The sequence below is a fragment of the Marmota monax genome, unplaced genomic scaffold (genome assembly GCF_021218885.2).
Source record: "Marmota monax isolate L192 unplaced genomic scaffold, Marmota_monax_Labrador192_F-V1.1 WCK01_AAM20220418_F8-fsc00009, whole genome shotgun sequence".
NCBI lineage: Eukaryota > Metazoa > Chordata > Mammalia > Rodentia > Sciuridae > Marmota > Marmota monax.
Genome location: NW_026694710.1, coordinates 25605692 through 25630527, shown reverse-complemented (window position 1 = coordinate 25630527; position 24836 = coordinate 25605692). Strand labels below are relative to the sequence as shown.

The following is a 24836-nucleotide window of genomic DNA, read 5'->3' as shown; positions in this document are numbered from 1 at the left end:
GGTCACACACATGGGCTTGGGCTCTTAGAGTTCCTCATGGTGGGTTTCCTGGCTCCCGTCGGCACTTGGTCTAGCCACCAGGGCCAGACGCTGCACTAGATCACACGTTGTCCCCTCTGATCCCCAGCACAACCTGACATGGGCAATGGAGTGAATCCCATTCCACACCCAGGACTCAGGCTCAGAGCCCCCCTTGGCTGTTCTCCCCCATCCCTCAGGCCTTCCTGGTGGCTGGGCTCTGGACAGGGAAATGCCAATCGAACGCTTGGGAAGAAGGATCTCACAGCAGGACCTTCTGGCCACATGTGCACTGAGGCAGCTGAGGAGAATCAAGACCAGCTGCTGCTGAGGACGCTCCCACAGGCTCCCTGGAGAGGTCCTGGGCTCTCAAGGCCTCACTCAGGGTTGGGGTGACCCCAGGCTGCAGCTCCAGCCTGGACCTGGACCTGGGCTGCTCTGGGTGCCCTCCGAGTCAGAGCAGAGGGCCTGGGGCCGCAGGGACCACAGAGCCTGGGCTGCTCTGGCTGTTGGCGAGGAAGAAAAGGAAGCCTGTGGGGTCAAGAGGTCAGCTGTTTTCCGGGACAGGAGCCCCCCCACCAGAGAAGGGTGGGGCCACCGACCAGGGAGACACGGTTGTTGGAGAACAGTTGGCCAATTCGCAGGACAGGGCAGGTCCAAGGGGAGAAGGGAGAGTGCAGGAGGGGAAGGGAAGTGATCCCCTAAACAGAGGCGGCAGGCGGAGCCGTCCTAACAGGTGGACACAAAAGAGCCCCGGAGGCCAGGGAGGCCAGGCGCCTGTTCCCCACAGTGAAGCCTGCGGCACAGGCAGACCTGGCGCAGGCTGAGGAACAGAGGAGGGGCCCGCGGAGCAGGGGACACCACGCCGTCTGAACGTGGGAGAGCAGGGACTCGCGGGCAGCTCCTGGCCTGTGCCTTTCCCTCAGGGAACGTGACACTTGGCAGCAGCTCCATCCCAGGCAGTGCCCTCACCCCCCTGTGCCTTGGTGGCTGCCCTGGGGCTGCAGTGGAATCGCGCTCTCAGCCCAGGGCTGACGCACCAACTGCTAGCACTGTGGGAGGGGACGGCCAGGCCCCCGGGGTCCTGGGTCACTCCGTGACAACAGCACAGGCCCTGTCTGGGACGCCAAGGCCGAGAGCTCGGACAAGACTGCAGGTAAGACTGAAATAAAAGGGAATTCATTTCCTAAGACAGGTTGCAAAGTGGTCTCCTAAGAAGCTGTAAAGTGAGGCTCTGCCTGTAATTGCTGCTAAATGGACTCCTAATAGTCCTCGCATTTGCCTGCAGATCCATCGTTACCCAACAACACGGGAGGTGGACGCGGATGGCACAGGCCCAGGCAGGCGCCCTGCAGGGAATGGCCCTTCTGGCAGGGGGGGGATTACCTTTGGCCCCTTTTCTTATTCTCCCCACTCAGTAGAGGTTCTATCAGATGGGTCTGGGCCCCTGACCTTCACGCTTTCCAGAAGGTCATACTGTCCACCCAGCTTACCCCTATTTCCAGTCAATCCTCAGCCTGCACCTGTGGGCTACAAACTGGACCCTGCTGCAGTCCAGCATGCGCCAGGCCCTCTACCGCGTCTGCCAAGGGGGTGGGGGCAGTGCGGAGAGGGAGATTGAAGACCCCGCTCGCCTTCTGCAGAGGAGGTGATCGAGGTGGGGTCAGAACAGTCAGATTCCCAGCGGCTGCTCTGCCCACAGGCGCCCAGATGTTGGAGCTGGGAGGAGTTTGGAGAACCGTCAGCTCCGACGGGGAAACTGAGGCCAGAGCAGACTCGAGCGGCACAGCTTGCACAGCTCTGCAGGCCACAGGCTGACCTGGCATGTGGTCAGGTCACTCTCAGTGGATGCCAGTTTCCAACCCCGTACCCTGGCCGGGCTGGGTGGCTCACATGGACGGAGGACGCCCCACTGGCTGCCTGTAACTTGGCTGCTGGGAAGCCCAGTGATCCCAGAGTGTGCCAAGGGTGCCCAGGTCTGGCAGACCTGGGTTCAAATCCTTACTCTAGACCAATCACAGTGCGTCAATAAATGCCTTTCTCTACCTGCCAGTTGGGTGATCAGGGGCAATGTCCCAGCTTCCTGAGCGTCCTCGTCCAGGCAACCCTGAGTCACACCCCACCACTGTGGCCCAGACCTGGCACACTAGAAACGTCACCAGGGGGTGGCTGAAGGAATCAAGAGACCGTGAGTGAGTCCATCAACCAGTGCAGTGATGAAGGGCGTTTTAGTTTATGTTACACTGAAACTCCTGCAGGAAGGGCCTCTGCTGTCCTCTGCCCTCCACTGCCCCGTGTCCCTGAGCTCTGGTGAATCCTGGGGACTGGGAACCACTGAGCTGCGGAGTCTCCACTGAGCTGCCCACAGGCTGCACCCCACCTTTGGATGTTTGCCTGGCCCAGTCCCCCGTGTCTTCCTCTACCTTAATGGTTTCAAATTCATTTTCCCCGTGATGTGACTGTGGTTTTTCTGCCTCTACATGCATTTAAAACCCCCACTCCCACCCCTGCAAGCCCCAGTTGCAGGCAGAACTCTGGGAGCACAGCCTCACAGCACCAAGCAGATGGAGTCCTCCCATTATCCGTGGAGTTATTTTCCAAGACCCTCAGTGGATGCCTGAGACCTCAGAAGTACCAAGCCCTATGCAAACTGTTTTTTCCATATGTACAACTCTATGGTGACCATTCAGCTGTAAAGGAAGCACTTTACAGCTTCTACTGGGCAAAGCTGAGCTGCCAGCATCCTGTGCTTTGGGGCCATAATTAATAAAATAAGGGTCATTTGAACACCAGCACTGCAGCACCATGACAGGCAATCTGATAACTGAGGCAACCACCAAGGGACTAACGGGCGGGTAGCATATACAGTGTGGACACATGCACTGCACCCCTCCAGCGCTGGCTGCGCCCCCTGCTGGACACAGGGCCTCATCAGATGCAGCCTTCCACCCCCAGCAAAGTCGCCAGGAGAAAAGTCCAGTCACCCTGGCTCTGAGGAGTGTCCAGTGACCTCTCAGGCACTGCTGGCCAGGAGGTCTTGTTTGCTTTAAAAAATGCATCCTGTGGCCATTTTCCTGTCCCCAAGTCACCTGCAGAAGGAGCCAGTCCTCCAGGGAGCCCTGCCCCCAGGCCAACGGTGGCCCATCAGCCCTGCTCACTATGAGCACCGTCCCATTAACTTTCTGGCCACCTACCTTACGGGTCAGGGAACCAGCCGTGTCCCCAGGCTGCTCCACGCAGGAGCAGGTCTGTTACCTCGCTGGCCCCAGCCAGCCTCCCCGTGAGCCCTTCTCTAACCTCCGGCTCAGAGATTGTCTTGGTTCCCTCACTGCCACCATCGTCTCTGCCCTCCTCAGTTCCAAACATAGCACAGCCTGTGCGACTGGTCCTGAGCCACCGTCCCTTCCCAGGCACCCGTGGACCATCCCGGCTGGTGATCAGATGGCCAGTCTCCTCTTGTGGGGATGTGTGTGGACAGGACAGCAGCCCCAGCAAAGGTCACCAGGACCAGGGTGGCTGAACAGACAAGGACTGCAGGGAGCTCCCAGGATGGGGACGTGGCCCACTGCCGGCTGGAGTCTGGGGGTACGCAGCACGAGCCCCCAAAGGCCTTCCTTGGCCTCCCACTCAGATCGCAGCAGCACCAGTTTGACAGCAGAGATGGACCCTGCCCCTTCCAGGTGCTCAGCTCTCCTGCAGGCAGAGGCCTCGGGGCCACTCTGGGCCTGGAAGAGCCCCCTGAGGGGCAGACTCAGAGGCTGAGGTGAGGGGCCTCCTGACCCTGTGACTGCGCGAGACCCGCCTCCCCACCTCAACTCACTGCCCTGGAAAATGGGATGGTAACACCTGCTTCCTCGGGTCCTTGTGGGTGGAGTATGAAGCCCCCAGGTGTCCAGGAAGGGGCTAGGGCCACTAACACCCCAGAGAGGCGCCCAGGGCAAGGCCCCGAGCCCTGCGGCGCCCTCCGCCCCACATCCCTGCTCCCTGTCAGGAAGCTTCACGGCAGCGCAGGCGGAGAGAGAGCTCAGGCAAGAGGGCTCTCCAGAGAGCAGGGTGTGTCCTGTAGAACCGCACTGCCACCACCTGGAGCCCGCAGCCACCTCTGCTGCTCTCTGACCTCCGTTAACCGCCCTCACCTGGGGCCTTCGGCCTCTACAGAACCCGCCCATTCCTCTGAGCCCCCTGTGTCTGCCTCCATGAGGCCCACAGAACACATGGTGCCCTTGGTGGCACCACCAGCCAGTCCACAAGACCCCTTCCTCGTTGGGACAGGCCCTGAGCCCCCTCGAGCAGCCGTGGGAGCCCAGGTGCAGGCCTGATGCTGAGCACTTGTGGGGCTCCAGGTGTCTGGTCCTAGATTCTCTGGGCAGGTGGTGGGTTGCACCCCATTTCCTGATGAGGAAACTGAGGCACAGAAAGGTGAGCTGGGACTCGAACGCTGCTCTGTCCCAGGCCCCTCCCAGAACCTCGAGCCGCTGCTTTGGGTGGAGTCAGCATGCGGGTGCCGGGGGCTCCCCCGATCCCCAGTGGGCCAAGACGCAGCCACATGTTTGCAGAGGCTCTCCTCATGGAAGCCGGCGAGTAGATGACCTCTGAATGACAAGCGTCCCCCTCTGCCACCAGCCAGAGAGCACAGCCAGGAAGCTCACCAACCAAACAGCGCTTAAAACTGAGATGAGACCACCTGGGCCCTGGACTCACAGCAACCCTTCAGAGCCACCAACACGCCTCCAGGACGCCCTGCCAAGCAGCCGACCTCAGCTACCAGCCTCCCCAGTGCCTCCTGGGTGCGCCTGCAGGGCGGGGGGAAGGTCAATGTGTCCAGACAGTCCTCCTGCAGTCTGGCCGGTGGCTGGATATTCTTGGCAAGGGATGAAGGCGGAACTGGGAAGGGCGACCAGCGAGGGCCAGGGGGCAGACAGCTCTCATTCTCCCCTGTCCAGAGGCAGGAGACACCAGTGGCACGGGCCTCCTGGGCTTCGGCCACAGGGCCAGCACGTACCTTTCTCTTGTTGGTGGGGCAAATGTAGAAGTTGTCAATGACGGTGGTAACGCCAGGCTGGAGGGTGAGCTTGGTGTAGGACGTCCCGAAATCCGAAGACCTGGGGGGACAGGGGACAGCCGTCAGCACCTACCCTCCAGGTGTGGCCTTTATCAACCCATAGCATATCCAGCTCCAGCCGCGTGCCAGCTCAGGTGGGAAGACACAGTGCCACCCTCCCGACCCTTGCAGGAGCAGGGTGTCCCCCACTGGGCTCCCTCGGGACAGAGGACTTGCTCTATCTGAATCCCAGGTCTGGAGCTAGGGTTAGAAATCCCAAAGCCCAGGCTGCCTCCTCCTCCTGGGGGTGCCTGAGATGCTCTGGCCCTTGTGGGTCTTCTACCTCTTCGATGCCTTGCAGAACCCTGACAGACGATGTCAGCATGTCCATCTCACAGATGACCAAAGGAGTCCAAGAGGGGACATTCTCTGCCTGACAGAGTCAGACACAAACCCACCTGATGCCGGCCGGGGTTCTGCTTGCTGCAGGGACCGTCTGCCACTGTCCGAGGCTCCACTGTGGCCCCCTGCCCATCTGTTTCCCTCTTGGGACCCTGAGCTCCTGCAGGAGCCCCCTCCGTCCCCACCCCACCTGGAGCCCAGGGCAGCTCTGCACTGTGGCTGGTGGCACAGCAAAGCCTGGGAGTCTCCTGCCAGGGGCAAGCCCTCCCACCCCAGGGCTGCCCTCCTCAGCTATGGTGTGGACGGAGCAGGAGGAATGTCCCACAGAAGCCACCAAGACCAGCTCCGATGTTGTTCAGGAGCCACCAAATGAAACTCGTGGAATCAGTACTGTTGAAGCTCAAGGTCCCAGAGGCTCTGAAACCAGGGCCTCTCATGATCACCCTTGAAAGTAGGCTGGAATCGCACAACGTGCTGGGCATGTGGGCTGGGGGGGCTCCAGCTCCATCAGAGCTCCTGCCTCAGACCCCAGCCTGCCGGGGCCGACTCCACCCTGGCTACCTCACTGCCAGCAGTGCCTCTGGGCGCCCACAGCTGCAGAAGGCCAGCACCTCCCCTCCTGTCCCTGGGTCTCCCAGGAGCCCCCGCAGATGTTCAGCTTCCTTCCCACAATGACTCTTGGCATGTCTGCATGCACACATTCCCTCCCTCCTCAAGTGAAACCCAGGGTCCAGGAAGATGGGCCCTGTTTATTCCCTCTGGGCTTGGTGACCCGGTAGCCACATGTCCCAGAGGTTGTATCTTTCATAGGCCTCGGGGTCACAGGGTTGAGGAGCCCCCACCCTACCCCAGCCTTCTAGCTCCCAGGGTTTCCCAGTAGGGGAAATTCCTCAGGTCACTCGGGGTCTGGATGCCCATCTGGCCTCTGGCTGGTCCTGCCCTCCCCAGTGATGACCTGGCTGCAGAGAACAAAGACACACCCACCCATGGAGGTGTAGCTGGCAGCATTTACTCTCAAAACCTCAGAGAATTGATTTCCTTTGAAAAGAGGGAGCAAGAGGCCCATTAGCAGAAGATCGATCCAGAGACCCAGGAAATTCCAGAGCCCCTGCAGAAACAAATAGCTGTGTTTATGAGCTCCATGCAGCCGAGCCTCCTCTGGGCGCAGGCCCCTCCCGCTCCCAGCTTTCCCAGACAAGCCTATTGATTCTGCCCAGCCCCCCACCAGGACCACCACCTCAGCCCAGATCTGGCTGCCCAGGATCCAGCCTGCCTCCCCATGCCCAGGAGGGCCAGAGAAGTCTGCTCACAGCTGCTGCTCCAGGGCACCTTCCCGCTCAGCTCAGGTGGCCAGCGGCAGGGAGCCAGAGTCACAGGCCCCGCTGCCCTGGAACCTCCCTCCTGGTGGGGCAGAGGGGGGTGGGCAGATGCCAAATGGAGCTGCAGAACACAGCAGCCTGGGTGCTCTAGGCCTGGAAAGGGGTGGGGGCCGGCTGGGTGGGGCTGCGGGTCCTGTCTCAGAGACAGAGTGGCATTGAGCTGACTTTGGATAAGGCGACCTGAGGGCAGAGGCCTGAGGAGGAAGGGAGAGGCTGTGCGTGGCTGGGGACGGGCACATGTCCTGGGTCACCCACCTGGAACATGTCAACGTGCCCGCATTGAAGATAGGGCCTTGGAGGAAGCAATCAGGTTCAGAGGTGGCCAGAGTGGGCCAGAATGGGCCCTAAGGCCAACATGACCAGTGCCATAGAAGAAGAAAACCAAGACCAACAGAGATGCAAGGGCGAAGCCCACCAGAAGGAGCCAGCCCATGACCCCCCCCACCCCGTCTCAGGCTGCTGACTCAGCACCTTGAAAAAATCCCAGCTGTTGAAGCCACAGGTTTGTGGCGCTGTGTCATGGCAGCCGCAGGGATGAACGCAGCATTCCAGAGACACAGACAGAGGCAGAGGTGGGAGGGGACAGCCTCAGTGCGCCACAGTGAGCCGTGGTGCTGACGTCCAGAAGGCCAGGAGATGCTAGGGCACGTGCAACTCTGGGGGCCCAGGCTGTCCTCAGTCCCCAGCAGAACCCACACCTGATCCATCCTGATCTTCCTGACCCCTCACGGGCGCCTCCACTTCCACCCCGCCTGTCCCCCTCCTGGGCAGGAGTGCACCCTGCAGGCCAGTTCCACCAGGAGAGGCCTGAGAGAGTCCTGTGGCCGCTGGAGCGACTCAGGACAAGGTGGATCTATCGACGTGCTGTTCTGGAGGTCACCAGTCTGAAACAGGCCCCATGGAGGTCTAACGAGGCACTGGCACATACTAGAAGATCCAGGGGAAGACTTTCCACCCTCAGAGGCCTCCTGTGACCCTCAGCTCCAGGTCCCTGCCTCTGTCCTCAGAGCTGCTTCTCCCTCCCTGCTCGACTACATATCGCCCACTTCCACATTCAGACTCTCCCTGGTCCCTCCTGTGATCGCACAGGGCGCACATGATGGTCCGGGATCCTCTCCCCTCCTCACCGTGCTAATTCCATCTGCAGAGTCCCCATTGCTATCTATGAAAGGGAACACGTCACAGGTCCAGGAATGGGATGTGGAGGCCTCTGGGAGGGGAGGGCTTCCTCCTGGGAATGAGGAAAGTGCGGGAGCCGTCAGCCACGTGTGGCAGCCCAGGGCTGGGGGACACTAAGAGGGATGGCAGGGCCTGAGGCTGAAGGGCTGGGCAGGGGAGGGGCCGGAGTCGTCCCCAGGGCCACCAAGAGGGCTGGTCCACAGTACAGCACCACTGGTCCTGTGGCATCCCCAGCTCTCAGAACATGGAGTTTATCCAGATTGGAGCACGCGGCCAGGTACACACTGATTTCAAGACTTGGTATTAAGAGGAGAACGTTCACTATGATTGTTACATGGATTAGGTATTGCCATGATAATATGCTGGTTTACACAGTTAATGAAACGCCGCTGCCCCAGCTCCACACCCTCAGCCTCCCACGACAGAGGACCCGCATAGCTTGTGATCCACACGGGCCACACCGCATGCCGGGCCGCACCCTTGGTGTTGTGCAAACGTGTCAGGACAGGCTGCAGAACCCCGCAGGGCAGTGTGCATGCGCTCAGGAGGTGCCCTGCCCGGGCGGTATGACTTGCTGGACAAGGTGCTGGGCTGGGCTGGGGGAGGAGAGGGAGGGACCTGGGGGCCTGGAGGATGGTGATGCTGCTCAGCAGGTGCCACCAGGGAGAAGGCGACGGGATGGGTTGGAGCCAAGTGCTGGCATCCAGAGGCCCGAGGCAGAGCCAGCCTCCAACACAGAGCCAAGGTGAGAGCAGCCACCAGCTTGTGCCCACCTCCCCGGCCCTGCTCTGCCCCTCTCCCATGGCACGGAGGACCTGGGCTGGTCCTGTTCCCACTGCCCCAGGGGCCTGGGCTGCCCACACAGATGTGGAACACTGGGGGTTGGGACCAGGAGTCTCTGAGGTCCCCACCAATGTAAAAGGCCATGACCACTGTCCTTAATTTGCAGGCCCCACAAGGGCTCCGGCCACCTGACCCAGCCCTCAGAATCCCTAGCAAAAGCTCCAGGGTGTCCAGTTCCTCCTGAGGCTGGCCACTGAGAGCCTGGCCACAGGGTGTTCTCCTGGGGCAACTCGAGGGTTTCCGTCACCTCCTTATTTCCTCCTCCACCTGCTTCTCAAGCGAATAGATAGTCAGCAGGGACGACACCTGTATGAGGAAGAGTCGCTCCGCAGCACCGGCAGGAAAGCGAGCGGCAGCGGGCGTGGCCTCTGCGCTCCCTGCAGGGCCTGGAGGAGGCCGGCAATCGCCTGCTTTGGGGGATGAGCCCTGCGGGTCAGGGTGCTGGGGACACAGCTGGGTCCTGAGGGTGGATGGCTTGTCCCTCCCAGGAGCACATTAGCTCTAGGGCAGCAGCCTTCAGGAAGCCCTTGTCCCCGGGATTGGGACCGCGAGGCGGTGGTGATGGGGGGCAGACACGGTTCCCTCGGGTGCTCCAGGGGCAGGTGGTGGCACAGAGGCTGAGAGAGGCAGGCGGTGATCAGAAGAGGAGATTGGACAGTGCCCAGCGTCATGTCCTCCAGGAGAGGAGGATGGCTGGTGCTGCTCATGTGACCATGACCTCAAACTGCAAAGCTCCTTCTTCAGAGAACATTAAAGAACAAAACCAAAACCCAGTCAAACAAAACCCCTTGACTGTCCCCGGGTGTGGGTTTCGAGGCTAAGTCAGCGCAGGGCCAGCCTGCGAGGGACCTCCCCAGGAGAGGGCACGGAGCCCGGGGCGCACGGAGCCTGGGCAGCAGCCTAGGTCCCCGAGGCCGCCACACAGTAGCACACGGGGCTTCCAGCTACAGAGACGTTCCCTCCCAGCTCTGGGGGCAGAAGTCTGAGCCCAGGTGCCTGAGGGCCACATCCCTCCTCCAGCTCCTGGTGGCTCTGGGTGTCCTCGGCTGGTGGTGGCTCACCTGCAGACCCCTCCTGTCTCCACTCTGAACCTGGGCCCAGCCTCTGTCCAGAAGCACCTCATCCCATCCTGAGCCGATGGCATCGCCGGGACCCTGTGTCACTGAGGCCACATGCTGAGGTCCTGACTTCAGTCAGCTCACTGGAGGCAGCTGCTTCATGGAGCCTGAGAGACGGCATCCACACCAGTCCTGTGACAGCTCCCATGTGGCAAGGGGAAATGGGGACAGGCAGGCAGACAGGGGAGAAAGGGACGCACAGCCCAGGTCAGGGTCCCCTGCCTGACTCCCAGGAAGGGCCCGAGGCTGATGGTAAAAAACACAGGAAAGACTCAGAGGCAGGAGGGAGGGACTCCCTGCTTGTGGGGACCTCTAAGGGACCTGGGTAAGATGAAGGCGCCCAGGTGAGCAGAAGATGCCCAGGTGAGATGGCTGGGGTAGGTGCCCAGCTTTGGGCAGTGTTGCTGTGGAGAGAAGGAGCCAGCTGGGGAACTTGTGGAGACAGTGAGGGCCACTGTGACCCTGGTGAGCAGGACGGGCCTCCCTCCTCCAAGCCCTCCTTCATGCTGGCCAGGATGGGCCGGGCACCAGGGTGGAAGCTGGAAGCAGGTGGGTACAAGGGAGTGGTGCTGCAAGTAGGTACCAGCTGCCAGCCAGGCATGGACACTGAGACTGAAGGTCAGCAGCTGCTGGTGTGATGGGGGCACTGTGCCCCTGCTCAGCCCCTGTCCCAGCTCCAGGTGGGCTGGGGGGAGGGGGGAGGGGCGCCTGGCGGGATGGCACTGGAGCTGCACCCCTCTGACTGCTGGGACTGCCTCTTGGTGACCCCAGATCCCGGCAAGGAAAGGGAGTGACATTTACTGCCTTTGGCAAGTCCAGGAAATAGAGGGTGACCTGCCTCAGCACCCAGCTGGTCAGTCAAAGGCAGGTTGGAGACAAGATCCTCTGACAAAGCCCAAGCCCAATGCTGTTTCCCCCCAAAGCCCATACAGATCACCAGGTCAGGGTGAGGACAGTGGTCACCATGATTATCCAGGCTGTGCACATAGCTGGCACTCAGTAAATGCTTGCTGGATTCCTTTGGAAGTTCTCTGGGTGCCAGACCTGGAGGCTGTGTGACTTCAGGCTGGTAGGTTGTCCTCTCTGGGCTACAGTTTTCCACTGGAAAGGTAGGGGTTGGGTTTAATTATGCCCAAACAATAGCCCTGGTGCTCAGTGGATCTAATTCCCAAGGAAGGCCAAGTGGAAGGGGCAGTGACAGGGGAGGAAGCAGGGAAGGAGTGGCAGGACACCACCATCCTGCCACCATCCTGCCAGTGACCATGTGCCTCCCTCCCCTGAGCCTGGGCTCCCGACACCCCCCAGCTCTCAGCAACCACACGGCCTCCAGGTCCTTGTCCAGCATCCTGCGGTCCAAGCACCATCACCTCGTCTCCATCCATTCAAATCAAAATAAAGAACCAGTGTCTAAAGAGGGGCAGATGGAAACGCGGGAGGCAGGCGCCCTCAGAAAATTGCTCTTTGCAAATCGGCTGCCTAATTGATGAGTGTTTATGCATACTCACTTGTAAAAATGATTTAATTAAGCCATTTTCATATTCTGTAATTATTTCATTGGCGGGGACCCATGCTCAGCCCCACCTCCTTCTGCAGATGAGCCCTGCGCTCTGACCCACTCTCTCCCGCCGACTTGGGCAGCCACAGTGTGGAGGGGGCACCCACCGCATGAACCGCCGGCTGGCTCCAGATGCACCTGTGGGCGGGGCCTGACGTGACCTGGTACCTGAGTGCCACACTCGCTCCTTGCAAAGCCCTGTGTGGACGCGGCGCCCTCTGGAAGGGAGAGCCAAGACCTGCACACTCCCCATGGGAGACTGAGGCACACGGGGAAGGGGGCTTGTCCAGGGGATGGGACCTGGGGGAGCTCAGGCTTGGATGCGTTACCTGAGCGGAGGGGACGTGCTCTGGAGATGTCTCCCCAGTAGAATCTACTTGAGCTTTGGCCACGTGCCAGGTGGACAGCAAGTGTACAGTGTGACCAGAGGAGCACGGGCCATCTGGACACCACACAGGACCTAGCAGCTCTGTAGAATCCACAAAGGGGAGCTCTGTCCACTGCCTGCTTCCTACTAAACCCTTCGGGATCAGCAAGGAACAAGGAATCACAGGGACACAGGCCACTGCAATGGCAGCGAAGTCATTCAGGAACATTCCTAAGTTCTTGATATTCTGAGTATAAAATGGGAAGCTTGGCCCCAGCTAGGTGGGCAGAGGGGAAGAAACCGGCCCACCCTCCAGCAGGCATGGCTTCGGGGAGGCAGGGATAGAGGCCAAGCGAGTCCCCAGGAGATGCTCCTGCACTTACAATGGGTCATGTCCTTTTAGCCCACTGCAAGGTCAAAGATCCTAGATCCCAGGGACGTGCACATGCCTCACCTCTGGAGCGGCCAGTGCACCTGCCTACCTCCAGCCTGCCTGGACACTCCCGTCAGCCTGCAGTGGGCAAGAGCATCCAACATGCAGCCTTCCGTGGGCCTCCAGCTCTGTGGGGGAGTCCCTGTCCCTGGAAGTGTCTGGGCCACCCTCCTGGCTCCGGTGCCACTCCCCTGGGCACAGTGGCTGTCCAACCTGCAGCGGATGTCCCTGCTCTCTGCCTGGCACATTTCCCAGGGCCAAGGTGGTGGCTGAGCCACCTCCCAGCCCCACGCCAGCCACGCAGGAGGAGCCAGAGCCTGCCAGGCCAGGGTGTCACGGGCAGCAGGTGAGGAGAGGAGACGTCAATTACCTTGGCAGCTCTCGAAAGCTGCAGGCAGGAGGCCACTGCCATATTGACACCATGACACGGCTCCATGAGAAGCCGTCCTGGAATGGGCCGGATGGGCCTTGACTGTGGGATAACTTGGGAAATGACATTTGATAAGGATGGAGGGGCCAGGCGGAGCTGCTGGCTAGGCGGAGGCGAGTCCCCGGCAGTCCCAACATGGCGGGGTGGGGGGGGCAGGGGCTGGACAGAGCTGGCACTTTCCCCCTAGTTTGGTGGGAAAGGAGGACTGCAGTGATGCCCGGTGATCCTGCTGCCCACTGTGCATCACTCCGACCCCCTGTCTCCCGGAGAGCTGGCCTACCTGGGAGGGTTCCAGGCCCTTCTAATGCCCCGTACCAGATAGGAAGCACCCAAATAGGACAAGACGAGTAATAAACCCGATAAAACTAGCTGGACGCTCTGCAGACCAGGTGAGATGGCTCTAAAGAGGCCCCTGGTCCCTGTCCTTGTGGAAGGGTGGGCTAATCCCAGCAGGAGCAGAGTGGGGAGGGCTGAGGGGCCTGGGGGGAGGGAGGGAGAAGGCCCAGGCGGGAAGCCTTGGCATGGAAGCTGAGCGCGGTCAAGCTTCCCGACCCCTGGGATCCACCTCCATAAAACTCTAGAAAGTCAGTAAGACACGTGCACAAAACTTCCTTCCTGACAGGCGGACACCCTAGATTCTTCTTGGAATCATTCGAAAACATCAGAGCAAGAACAACTGCCCACAGCCCCGGCCACCCGAGAGCAGCCCCCTCAGCTGGGCAGGCCACCCTCTCTCTCTGCCCACGTGGCCTGCTGCTGCCCTCCGACCCCAGGAGTCACCCTTCTAACAAACGTCAAGTGACGCGAGGTGGCGTGCGTCTTGGGGATCCGCTTTGTGCCCCGCGTTGCTATGCCGAGCGACCCCCCTCCGTGGAGACATTTCCCTGACTCCAGCACGTCCAGCCGCCCGTCCTGTGGCCCAGGTGGAGTCGGAGCCAACTCTCAGTGGGACGCTCCAAGCTGCCATCTGGTGATTTTCCATGTTCCCAAGATCCAAGGAAGCCTTCCAGCGCCGTACTGTTATCATGACGTCCTCATGAATGCTTAGGGGTCCTGGAACAAACCCACTGTGCTTCCCTACGCCCGTTCCTGGATGACAGGAGCGGAGGCTCTAGATCGGTGTTTAAGTGACCGCTGACCCGCTTCAGGCCCTCTGAAGCAGCCCAAATGACAGACCAAGGGCTTTTAAAAATTTTTTTTAAGTTGTCAGTGGACCTTTATTTTATTTATTGATACATGGTGCTGAGAATCGAACCCAGTGCCTCACACATGCCAGGCAAGCGCTCTGCCACAGAGCCCCAGCCCAGCCCCAGCCCAGACCAAGTGCTTTTAAAGAAGAGGAAAAGGCGTGTGGGGCACCACGGAGGTGGTCGGGACCGTTTAAAGGGACTCCTGCCTGGAAACGTTGAGAAGAATTGAGGAAAGCTAAAAATTAAATTAGGAAATAAGGTGTCCTCAACACCACCAATTCCCCAGCTCAGGAAAGGTCACAGAGAGGCTCTGGGTTGAGCAATGGGGGATCCCTGGTCCAAAGGCCCTAATGGCCAAGGTTCTTGGGACCCACCAGACACAGGGAGAGTCAATGACGACGTGGCCGACTGCATGAGGACCTCTGGTGTCCTCCTCGACACTGGCCATCAGGGCTTTGAACAGAAAGCGCTGCAGGTGCCAGGCCACGGTCAGCTTAAGCCACCCAACACTCCAAGGGGGACTGGAGTCATGCCCCATCTTCCAGGGAGGACGGCACAAGTGGGGACCTGAGAGTGGCCGCCACAGTCAGCTCCTGAGCTGTGAGCTTCACCAAAACTGTGACCCCCACTCCTGGCCAGCAGCAGCTCCCCGAGGGGCTTGGTGAGGGGCCAGCCTGCACCTGCAGACACGGATGGAAGGGGCTTCCTCGGGCAGTGCCACCACCCAGGGAACTGCCGCTCACCGCTTCCCCTGCACAGCTCAGCCATGGCCGGAGGCGAGCATGGCCCGGTTCCTTCACAGGGGCAAGATGTGTCCCCAAGCACTCCCTCCCCATGCTCCCTGACCTCTGCACAGCCCTAGGCCTCCAGCACCAGCCACACGCACAGGCCATGCATCCCACAGAGGACAGCCATGCGGACGGTAGCACAGTCACAAGCCTGTGCCACATGCCACAGTGCCAGCTCGAGGCCAGGGTTCCTCTGTCCCTTCACCTACACTAGTTCCCTCCCCGCATATCCTGCTAGCCATCCCCTGAGCAGCCCACAGCAGGTCCTTGGCCCCTGTGGATAGAGCTGGATCCCTGGCACAGGCCAGGTGGACGCCCCACGGAGGTGCACAGGAGTGCAGTGGCCCGATGGCTCTAGAGCAGAGCCAGGCTCCCCTGGGAGGGTGACCACGGGCCAGCAGGGCAGAGCCAGGGCAGGTGGGAAGGCCAGGGCAGGTGCCTACCACCCCTTGCCCAGGCAGGGCTCTGCCCACCTCTGCAGGCCCTGGGGCCCCTGCGCCCCACCCACCTAGTGCCCAGGGCTGCATGTGGGCAGTCCCTGCTCCTGGCCCAGCCCCCACATGAAGCGAGCACTGGGAAACGCTGGGGACAACAGCTTGTGACTGTGCGCGCGTCAGCGCAGGCCAAATCCTTCCCCTGTGGAATGCCCCTTGTATGCAGCTCCCGTCGCCTCCGAGGGGGGAAGCTGACACCCCATGAGTTCTCAGCACCAAGATCCCACTGCAAAAGCCGAGGGTCCCTGGAGACGGCTGGGCCTCGGCCACACCCCTCCCAATGAATGAGAAGACAGGCCCAGAGAAGCAAGGTCACATGCTGAAGGTCACACAGCAGCTGGCGGCCAAGTGGGCACCTTGACTGAGGTCTCCTGACACTAAAGTCAAGCCTCCTTCCTCCCAGCTCCCCGGGCAGCCAGGCAGATGGCCACGGAGTGGAGGTGGACATCATTCCACTCTCATCTACGGTCAAGAAAGAAACAGAACCCTCCCCCTGCAGGCCCGGAAGCTGACCAGGTGAGTGTCCATGCAAATGGGAGTCGGCAGGACAGACGGGCATCTGGGCATCCTCTGCTCAACCTGCAGACGAGGAAGCTCCTGCCCTGCGTGGCTGGCCCCACTGCGCCCTCCAACAGGCCCCGGGGCTCACGCTGGGGCCTGGGTGGTGGCTCTGAGACCAGGGGCCGAGCAGGGCAAGCCCCAGGGAGGCCACTTCTCCCTGGAGCCAGTCTCCTGCTGGACAGCTCCAGGGTGAACAGCAGGGTCCAGGGGAGGGCTCTGCACTGTGGACCGCATCGCACTCTCACGGAGGTGGTGTGGCAAGAGGCGGTGGCCCTGAGCTGGCCCCTGTACTCCCTGGGCCTCGGGTGGCCCTCACCTTCTCCCGTGGCCCTCAGGAGGACTAAATGAAAGGGCCCCAGGACGAGGCCTGGCTGAGGTGGCCAGTCCCCTTCCTCATCTGCCCGCCCTCCCAGGAGCAGGCAGGGCTAACACAGCAGCTCTGGGCTGTCTAAACCCTGCACACTCCAAAGAAAAGGTTGGCCCTTGCTGGCTCCTGGGAGGTGAATTCTGAGTCCTGGAATGTCCTGCCTGAGTGGCTTTGTTTGCTGAGACCCTGGGCCATGGGCACAGTCTATGCTGCCATTGTGATTCACAGTGGGTCTCAGGCCACCTAATATCAGCTTGACTTCTGCCGGGGCAGAAGGTCAGCCCCAGGGCAGGCAGCCAAGCCCACACTGATATCCGGATGCCAATGCCTCATCAGTGCCACCACAGGCTGCTACCAGGGACTAAACACTGCTGCTGTAATGACCCAGGACATGTGACCTGCATACAGGGACACACCCCAGGGCCTTTGCACCTACGGGTCCTTTTCCCAGCTACCCCCACAGAAAGAACTCTGAACTGCAGGCTCTGCTCCGGGGAAGCGTCCTGGGCCTCTGGCTGTCCCCACACCAGGACTGCAGTTACACTGCTTGACTTTTGTCCACAGCTCCCGCTGCTGCCCAATGCCACACGGCCATTCTGCTCTGTTATCGTCTCTCTCGGTCTGGGACATCAGGTCCCAGGACAGAAGGTTGCCATCTGCTTCCCACCACCCAGGAAGCGGCAGCAACACCCCCACCCTCAGGACGTGTTGCTGACAGCTCCCTTGGGGTCTGGTGTCAGGTGTGCCCTGCTCCCTTGGCCCCAGGATACCCACTTGTGCCTGCACCACTTACAGGAGTCTCCTCCTCTCTCACAGCTGCCCTGACACCAGACAGGTGCCCATGATATGGCCCACCAGGACCCCAGCGGCCCCCACTCCATGTCACAGACACAGCTGTGCCCGCTGCTTGGGGCCGGCACCAGCCCACCTCTGTGCCCCTGCTCCCCGTCCAGGCAGCCTGCAGAAGTCTGCAGAAAAGACTGAGCGATGCCCACATGACTTCCTAAGGGCAACAGACGAAGGGAAAATGTGTGGAGCGGCTGCAGCCCCACCTCCTGCCGGCCCCCGCTGGGCCTTCCCGCCTCCGCCCCTGCGCCCTAATAACTTAATGCGCTGCTCTCTCCAGCGAGCACACCGAGGGCGCTGGAAACCGGCAGAACATGTTTCTCCGATTCTTAAGAACCCATTTGAGAGTTAAATAACGACGAGATGCCTTCAAGCGCTGAGAACTATGAGCGAGGCCGTCCCCTTCCCGGAGAGGCCTCGTCATCGAGCAGCACCCGATTGACTGCCCAGCCGTCCCGTGCCCTCCCCGCTGGGCTGCACACCCTGGGCTTTGAGAAGGGGGCAGGGCAGGAGGTGCCTCGGAGATGCCACCCTCTAGGTGCACAGGAGGCGTCTGGTGCATGACCGAGCAGGCCTCTCGGATGTGCTCACGGTGGCCACACTCTCACGTCCGCTCACGCTCAGGGCCTGTGGCTGAGTGGACTCCGGGCCCTGCTCCTGCCCCTCTGTTCTGAAGTCACACTTCACCACTTGCCGTCCTTCCCAGAAGCACAGGGCACCCCTGCTGCCCACCCATAGCTCAGAGGTGAGGCGTGTCCTGGGCAGGACAGTGCCACCTCCCGGAGCCGAGGGAGAGGGTCGGTGGGGACTGGGCCCAGGGCACCCTCAGCCCCCTCTCCACTGCCCGGGGAGGTCTTTTCCTGAGGAAGAGTCGCAACCAGAGACGGGCCAGGGGTTTCTGCACGAGCACTCGGGAGGGCGGGTCGTAGACCAGGGATGCTCAGCCGTGGGGACAACAGGCTGCACCGGAGGGACCCCCATCCTTCCCGCAGGGCCTTTGCTGTCACTGCTGAGCCAGCTCTGTGGAAACCCACACCCAGACCCACCCCGCTGCTCTGCCTCGCCAGCACGCGCTCTGGCTGCCTTGACGCCCCCGGAATCTGCCTGGGCCCATGACACTGTCACTATGTGTCCTTTCTCCCTCTGCTGGGACTCTGAGGGTCCTCATGGACGTGGCTCTGTGCCCCTTGGTCTCTCTCAGTGTGACTATGCTTTTCCATGGGAGCATTCCTGCCCTCGTTTGGCCCCTGCTACCCCTAGGTCATCTCAGGAGCAGGCGTCCCACATTAAGGAGGCTGGGGACCTTGTGTGGCCTTCTCTCCTCCGCCATAGAACCCTGTCCTGGTCCCGCCCTCCTGGTGGGGAAGCAGTCCTTAGCTCTCCTGCTCCAGGGAGCTGAGTCTCTGGATGACAATCTCCAGAAGGAACAGGAGAGTCAGGTGGGGTGGGGCTTCCTGCAGAGTGGCCCAAGGTGTCCCTCGGGAAGGTGACCTGAAGCTAGGTCAGGAGTGCAGTAAGAAGTGGTCAGCTAGCAGGCACTGGGGTGGGAAGACGGCCCGTGCAAAGGCCCTGAAGTGGGACTCCGCATCCAGGCTGCATTTCCTGGTCACGTTGTTGACAGAACAGGGCACCTTGCCCGTGCCTGCCAGATTCTGTGGTGGAGAAGTGGTCAGGGAGCCAGGCACACTGCAGGTTAGCCTCAGCAGCCCGACAGCTGGGTGAGGTACACCCTCACCTGACAGCCAAGTGGCAGGGCACAGCGCCGGGGAGGTCAGCCAGGAGGTCAGCCAGGAGGGCACCACCTGATAGCCGTGGACAGCTGGAGAGGGCAGAGCGCCATCTTGCCCTGGGACCTCGAGCAGGACTCTCCCTGGACAGGACACCGTGTCACTCAGCAGAGGGAGGCTCGGCCCCTCACCCAGTCCCCCACCTCACAGGGAAGGACATCTCTGCGTCCACCTCAGTGTCCGTGTGGGACTGAGACATGGAGATGCCTCTGGAATAAGCAGGGGCCGGCGAGAAGCCCCTTCACGGACAGCTCCACCCTGCCGGCCGCCAACCCCCAGTCCACACTAATAAGGCAAATAAACATGGCACTTGCAGATCAGAGGCAGCCGTTACAGTCCATTAAATTAAATTCACCGTCCAGGGTGAGAGCAGATAAATCGGGATTATTCCAGTCATGGCAATTAAAAAAAAGAAAGGCACATTGGGAGGTGTGACTCCACGGTCCCTGAGCCGTGTTGGTGGCGCCTGCCTGCGGGGCTGGAGGCTTGGAGGGCAGTACGAGCCGGCCCCTCCCTGCCTGAGCGTCTCGGGCCCCAGAGAGCCCCCCAGATGGGAGCCAGAGGTGCCCTGGCCGGATCCGGGACACACCCATGGGTAGGGAGGCCGTGGGGCACCGGCCTATGGCCAGCACCTGGCGTGGCTCCAGCTGTCCAGCAGGTCCTCGCTCCGCCTCCCAGCTTCCCGGCCCCAGAGGCCCTGCGTCTGGGGTCATCCTGCCTCTGAGCCTTGCTTTCCCGTCTGGACAGGGGGAGTAGGGCGTCCCCGGTTGCCTCATCCTAGCCTGGTGAGTGGAGGAGGGCGCGGGGTGGGGCGGCTCCGTGGTGGTCCTGCCCAGCAAGGCCCCGGGTTCCTGCCCCAGCACCTCGGGAGACAGAGCGGACCAGACACGCTTCTTAGCAGCACCCTCGCCCTGGCCGCAATACGTTCTGCCCGGCCCCAGCCAACCCTCGCCCCACGCTGCTGAGCCCTGCAGGCCACCTGTCCCAGGCCTCGGCCAGACTTCCTGGGGGCGCAGCCTTGGAGACACCAGCGGGTCTCGTCCCCCCGCGTCTCCTCCTCCCTCTGTGGCTCCAGCTTCCCACTCTGTGGGTGGCTGGGGCTCCTGAGTCCCAGGTCAGCCCCCATCTCCCTTTGTCCCCTGTTCTGGCCATGGCAGGGCACCCACACTTGTCCCCAGGTGGCCCTGAGGCCTTGCTCATGTCTGTCACTCAGGTCTGTGAAACACACCCCAGCAGGTGCTGACTTCCTGCCTGGGCCTCGACACTTGCTGTCATTGCAGAAATTAACGGTCACCAGTGAAGCTCGGCCGGCTGTGTTCGGTGTCATGTGTGCCCACGTCCCACAGGTTCCCTGCCCTGTGCTCTGCCCTGTGAGCGCTGGCTGCCCGAGGTCACGTCCAGGACTCCTGTTCAGCCCCAGCAGGCCACAGCCCCTCTGCGTCTCCCTTCTCTCCCTGTGACGTTCTTTGTCCCCTCTCATGGAGGTTGGCTTGATTTCAGGGCAGACGGCCTCTCCTCAGAGCTCTGGCAATGGTGCAGCCATTTTTTCAAGACAAATATAATGGAAATTGCTTTGGAGTCTTATTTCTAATTATATAAATCACACTTGTACATTGTAAAAGCCCAAGACACCTGCACACAAGAAAGAAAGGAACATGACAGGCTCCACCTCCCTGGCCAGGTGGGCACTGCTGCAGGCCGGCTGGCAGGAGGCGGCCAGGACCCTCCAAGGCCCTCCCCACCTGACTTCCAGCCACCGGACTCAAATCCAGCCTGGTTCCTCCCGTGAAGCCCACTCTAGCCTGGGGCGGGACTGGGGTGCCAGCAGGGCCAAGGTGCCCTGGAGGTGGGACCCCGGGATATGCCTTGGAGCCCTGTGTGGGTCCCGGCATGAGAATGTGAGGGAAGGGACTTTACCACGCCACCTCCACCAGAGCAGAGGAGGCCGAGCCTCTGGCCTCAGGAGGAACGTGTCATGAACCGAGGGGCTCCTTCCTGGGGGACCCGCACCCCCTGCACTCAGACTGGCGTGCCCCCCTCGGGCGGACTAGCACAGGCCTGGAAGGGCCTCTGTTTCTTTTCATGGCAGCTGAGGCCCACCCGGGGCCTCCTGTCCACCCAGCAACGTGGGGGTCCCACCACCAGAAGCACCATGCTCCCCCTGCCCCCCTGCCTCAGAGCAGCTGGTCACATGAGCTTCCTCCCTGTGTCAGGAGCCTTCTGCTGCAGGACCCCAGGCCTCGGGCACAGCTGGAGACTGGAGGCTCATCTGCCAGGACCCGTGTCACTCCTCGCTGGGCACCGTGGCGTGAGATGGCCGGTTCTCATTGGGGACACTGTGTTCCTAGGCTCTGGGATCTCTGCGCTGGGCTCTCTACCTCTGGGGGAGACACTTCTGAACCCCTAGCTGGGAGCCCTCGGCTCTGCCTGGCAGCTTCCTCTGGGCCCACCTCTGAGGCCCCTGCGGGCCTTCACCTGCCCTCTGCAGGGGCCTCTGCAGGCCTGAAGTAGGAGGTCCCTCCTGCTTCCACCTTCCCCATCAGGCGAGAGCCAAGCCCCCATTACCGGCCTGTGGCCACCTGTGCACCGGGCACCCCCCGTGCAGCTCCAAGCCCTCCACGTGCGAGGCCCTTAGGGAGGACACACTGGGAAGGAAGGACACCTCACAGTGCCTTCCCGATGGACAAGGCTTCTGACAGGGCCTGACCACGCATTTGGGTTTTCCAGAACGGACTTCCACAAGCTTTACCTCGTTAACCTGCCGTTATGTGGATTCAGAAATCACACACATCCGGGATCTGCCAACCCAAAAGGGCAGCTTCTTGGGGCCTCCGCTGGAGAACACTGACCGAGGTGATGCAGGAGCGGACCCAACCAGAGGCAGCCCGTGCCTGTGCCCATCAGTCACCACCCAGGAGAGCAGGGTTTGACAAAGGAGTCACCATGGGTGAGGCCCTGGAGAGCCCTGAGTGCTGTCCAGACGCCGGCCATGACTAGGGCCCACAGCACCCCAGGCCCTGCAGAGCAAGATGGCAGCAGGCCCAGAAGGGTCCATGACGCCGTGGCCACCAAATGTGAAGTCAGTTCAGGGCCCTGAGATCTGGCAGCATCTGAAAGGGGGAAGGAACCTAGGGGACCCAGAGAGACACCTGGGCCACCTGCTCCACCCAGTACAGAGCCACTAAGGGGAAGTTGGGGGCCCAGGCAGAGGTCCTGGATGGCGCTGGCCCTTCACTTCCTGAGTGTGGCTCCCTCTCTGTCTGTGCAACCTCATCTGATCAGTGACTGTGTCCCCTCTGGAAGCCAGTGTGTGGAAGCTGTGCCCAGCCTGGGCGTGGGGCCAACCACAGGGCCGTGCTGGGAAGTCATCACTGAGTGGTGAGTGGCTCAGTGCAGCTGGGGACACTGGAACTCGGGAGAGGCCGGCGATCAACGAGGGCAAACAGGCGCGTCGATGGGCCGAGGGTGGACCTCTTTGCCGAGAAGGTCAAACGTCTAACGCTGGGCTCACCGTGAAGCAGCTTCATGGACAAGCTCAAGACAGAGGCCCACCTAGGCTCAGAAGACAGGCGGAACGGGGCGGCAGACCCTCCGGATTCCTGCTCCGGGGACAGCGATGCTACGTCTCCGGTGGCCAAGTGACAGACGTGCACCCCCTGTCGCCATGGCCGCTTGCCAGTGCCCTCGCCTCACGGGGGTCCGTCTCCCCAGCCATAAATGACACAGCCGTCCCCGTCCTAGAGTCACAGAAGCTGTGTGGCAGGGCAGGGGGGGAGGGTGCTCTGTTCCCCAGGGTGGCAGGCAGGGCACTTCGGGGCAGGTGCCCCTCTCTGGTCGACCTCCTCAAACTCAGACTGACACTGACTCCCTTTGCCAGCTGTGGGACCCTCTCAACAGACTGCCTGGCTGTGGTGACCACTGCGAGCCTGAGCGTTTTGGATCAGAAACGATCCCTGGGTGACAGTTAACAAGACAGCTGACCAGAAGGCGCTGACCAGAAACCGCAGCAGGCAGTAGGCAGGTGACCTGCTGGACAGTCCCGAGACCACAGCAGACCTCACCAGAGGGTCAGCAAAGTCCCGATTCAGCACCTCTCGGCACCAAGTCCAGGCACCAGGTCTGAACTTCAGCTGGGACCTGCTGGCCACCTCCAGAGGCACCTCAGAGGCTGTGACAGGGGAGAGCAAATGACTGAGGAGCAGCTTGCCCTGGGTCTCTGTCTCCTTTGTCCCTGGGCCACCCCTGCTGCGCCCGATGTCCACCAAGAGAAATTTCAATAGGATCATGGCAAGCTCGGGAAATAATGCCATCCAGTGTCCCCCGATTGAAGTGTGGAGGGCACATGGGCAGAACCCCGTGCCCCAGAAAGAGAAGCAGAGGAGCCGCAGGGGGCTGGCAGGGGGCCGAGTGCCACCGGGACCCTGTACTCCTTGAAGGAGGGCTGCTCTACCACCCTGTGGGTCTGCGGAAGCAGGTGCCCCCAGGCCATCCCCGCAGGCTGGTGGTCCCCAGGCAGCACAGGTGCAGGGGCCAGCTGCGTGCAGCCTGGTCCCTCCAGCTCAGGCTGATGAGAGGGGACTTAGCAGCCCACTGTCACATGTCAGTTTATGTGTAGCCAATGCGCAGGCCACCCAGGTGGCAGCATGCCCAAGGGGAAGTGGGGGAAGGTGGGAGTCCCAGGTCTACACCACACCTGCCACTCCGCTGGGGGTCCTGGGCAAGCAAGCCTGTCCAGGCCCCAGCCCTTCCTGTAGGGTGGATCCTCAGCCTCGGGATCCCCGGGTGATGGTGCGGAAGGAAGGAACGTGTCAGGGAGCCTGGGACGGCAGGACTCCAACCTGTCACCCAGAGGAGGAGCCACCGGACCTTGGCAGGTCTCCCCCTGGCGGGCTTGTTGGCTTAGGGAGGGTCCATGTGGTGGTCCCCCGTGTACACACGGGTCACATGCCACCCCGGAGGAGGCTGTGTGTCTCCAGAGCTGAGCCCGGGGAGGCAGGACCCTGGGGGCACAGGGCGGGAGCCTCTAGACAGAGAGCCTGCAGCCTCTGTCCCTTCCCTCTGGGCTTGAGGTGGGCTGAGGGGACTCCACCAAGATGTGTGCACATCTGTCACAGAGGCTCATGATGGGTTATGCCACTTAACCGGTCAGCCAGGTGGCCACGGTAGGCAGGTGGGTTTGGCTGGAGGAGGTGGGTCACTGGGGACGTGCCTTTGGTATGTGTCTTTGTCCTTGGGGAGGATCTTTCCTCCCACCTCGCCCCCTTCTTGGTGGCCACATTGTAACCTGCTTTCCCCAGCACACTCTTCTGCCATGATGTTCCCCCAGGTTTGGACCCCGAGGGACTCGGCCGTCTATGGGCTGAGACCTCTGAAACCATAAGGCGAAACGTAAAACTTCTTCTCCTCTAATTGTTCTGGTTAGGTCTTGTGGTCCCGGCAGCGAAAAAGCTGACTAAGACAGTGTCCCAGCCTTGGAACTTCAGAGTGGGGCCTTGTCTGGAAAAGGGTCTCTGCAGGTGTGATGAGGTTGAGGGTCTGAGAGGAGATGGTTCTGGATCTTCTAAGTGAGCCCCAAATCTAATGACCCGTGTCCTCACAGGGAGAAAAGGAGAAGACACAGACCAGGACACGGGAACACGGATCAGGGGTCACAGCCACAGCTAAGGAGTGCCTGACGCCACCAGGAAGCACCAGGGGCCCCCCTGAGGCCTCAGAGGAGCACAGCCCTCCGAGGGCAGGGCCACCACACCTGGGCTTCAGGCTCCTGCACTTGAGAGCCGTCCCTGTGGTCAGACAGCCCCGAGTGTTGTGGTCCTCTGTCACAGGAGCCGGGGAGACTACTGGGCTTGAGGCTGCCATTGTCCCAGCTGGAGAGGAGGGACCTGGCAGGTACGGCTCCCAGGGCCCTGAAGGAAGGGGTCCTGGTGGAGGCCCAGTCCAGCCCTGTGGGACGCCACCCACGAATTATTTGAGCTTATTTGAGCATCTTCACTCGGCCTCGAGCCAGGGAGGGGCAGAGTACCCTGTGGCTCCTCCTC

At 61.4% G+C, this 24836-nt stretch overlaps 1 protein-coding gene and 1 long non-coding RNA gene across 3 annotated transcripts in view; one reads left to right on the top strand and one right to left on the bottom strand.

The window, feature by feature from the left end:
- Sorcs2 (sortilin related VPS10 domain containing receptor 2) overlaps positions 1-24836 on the bottom strand; it is a 403770-nt gene that overhangs the window by 129485 nt on the left and 249449 nt on the right. For both annotated transcript variants that reach the window (XM_046423462.2, XM_046423461.2), the window contains exon 3: positions 5021-5120. In XM_046423462.2, the coding sequence (XP_046279418.1) occupies positions 5021-5120 (100 nt within the window). The remainder of the gene's footprint in view (positions 1-5020; positions 5121-24836) is intronic.
- LOC124078606 (uncharacterized) lies at positions 19290-20376 on the top strand. The gene is made up of 2 exons (XR_006846957.1): positions 19290-19583; positions 20079-20376. It is a non-coding gene; the product is annotated as an uncharacterized LOC124078606 (long non-coding RNA).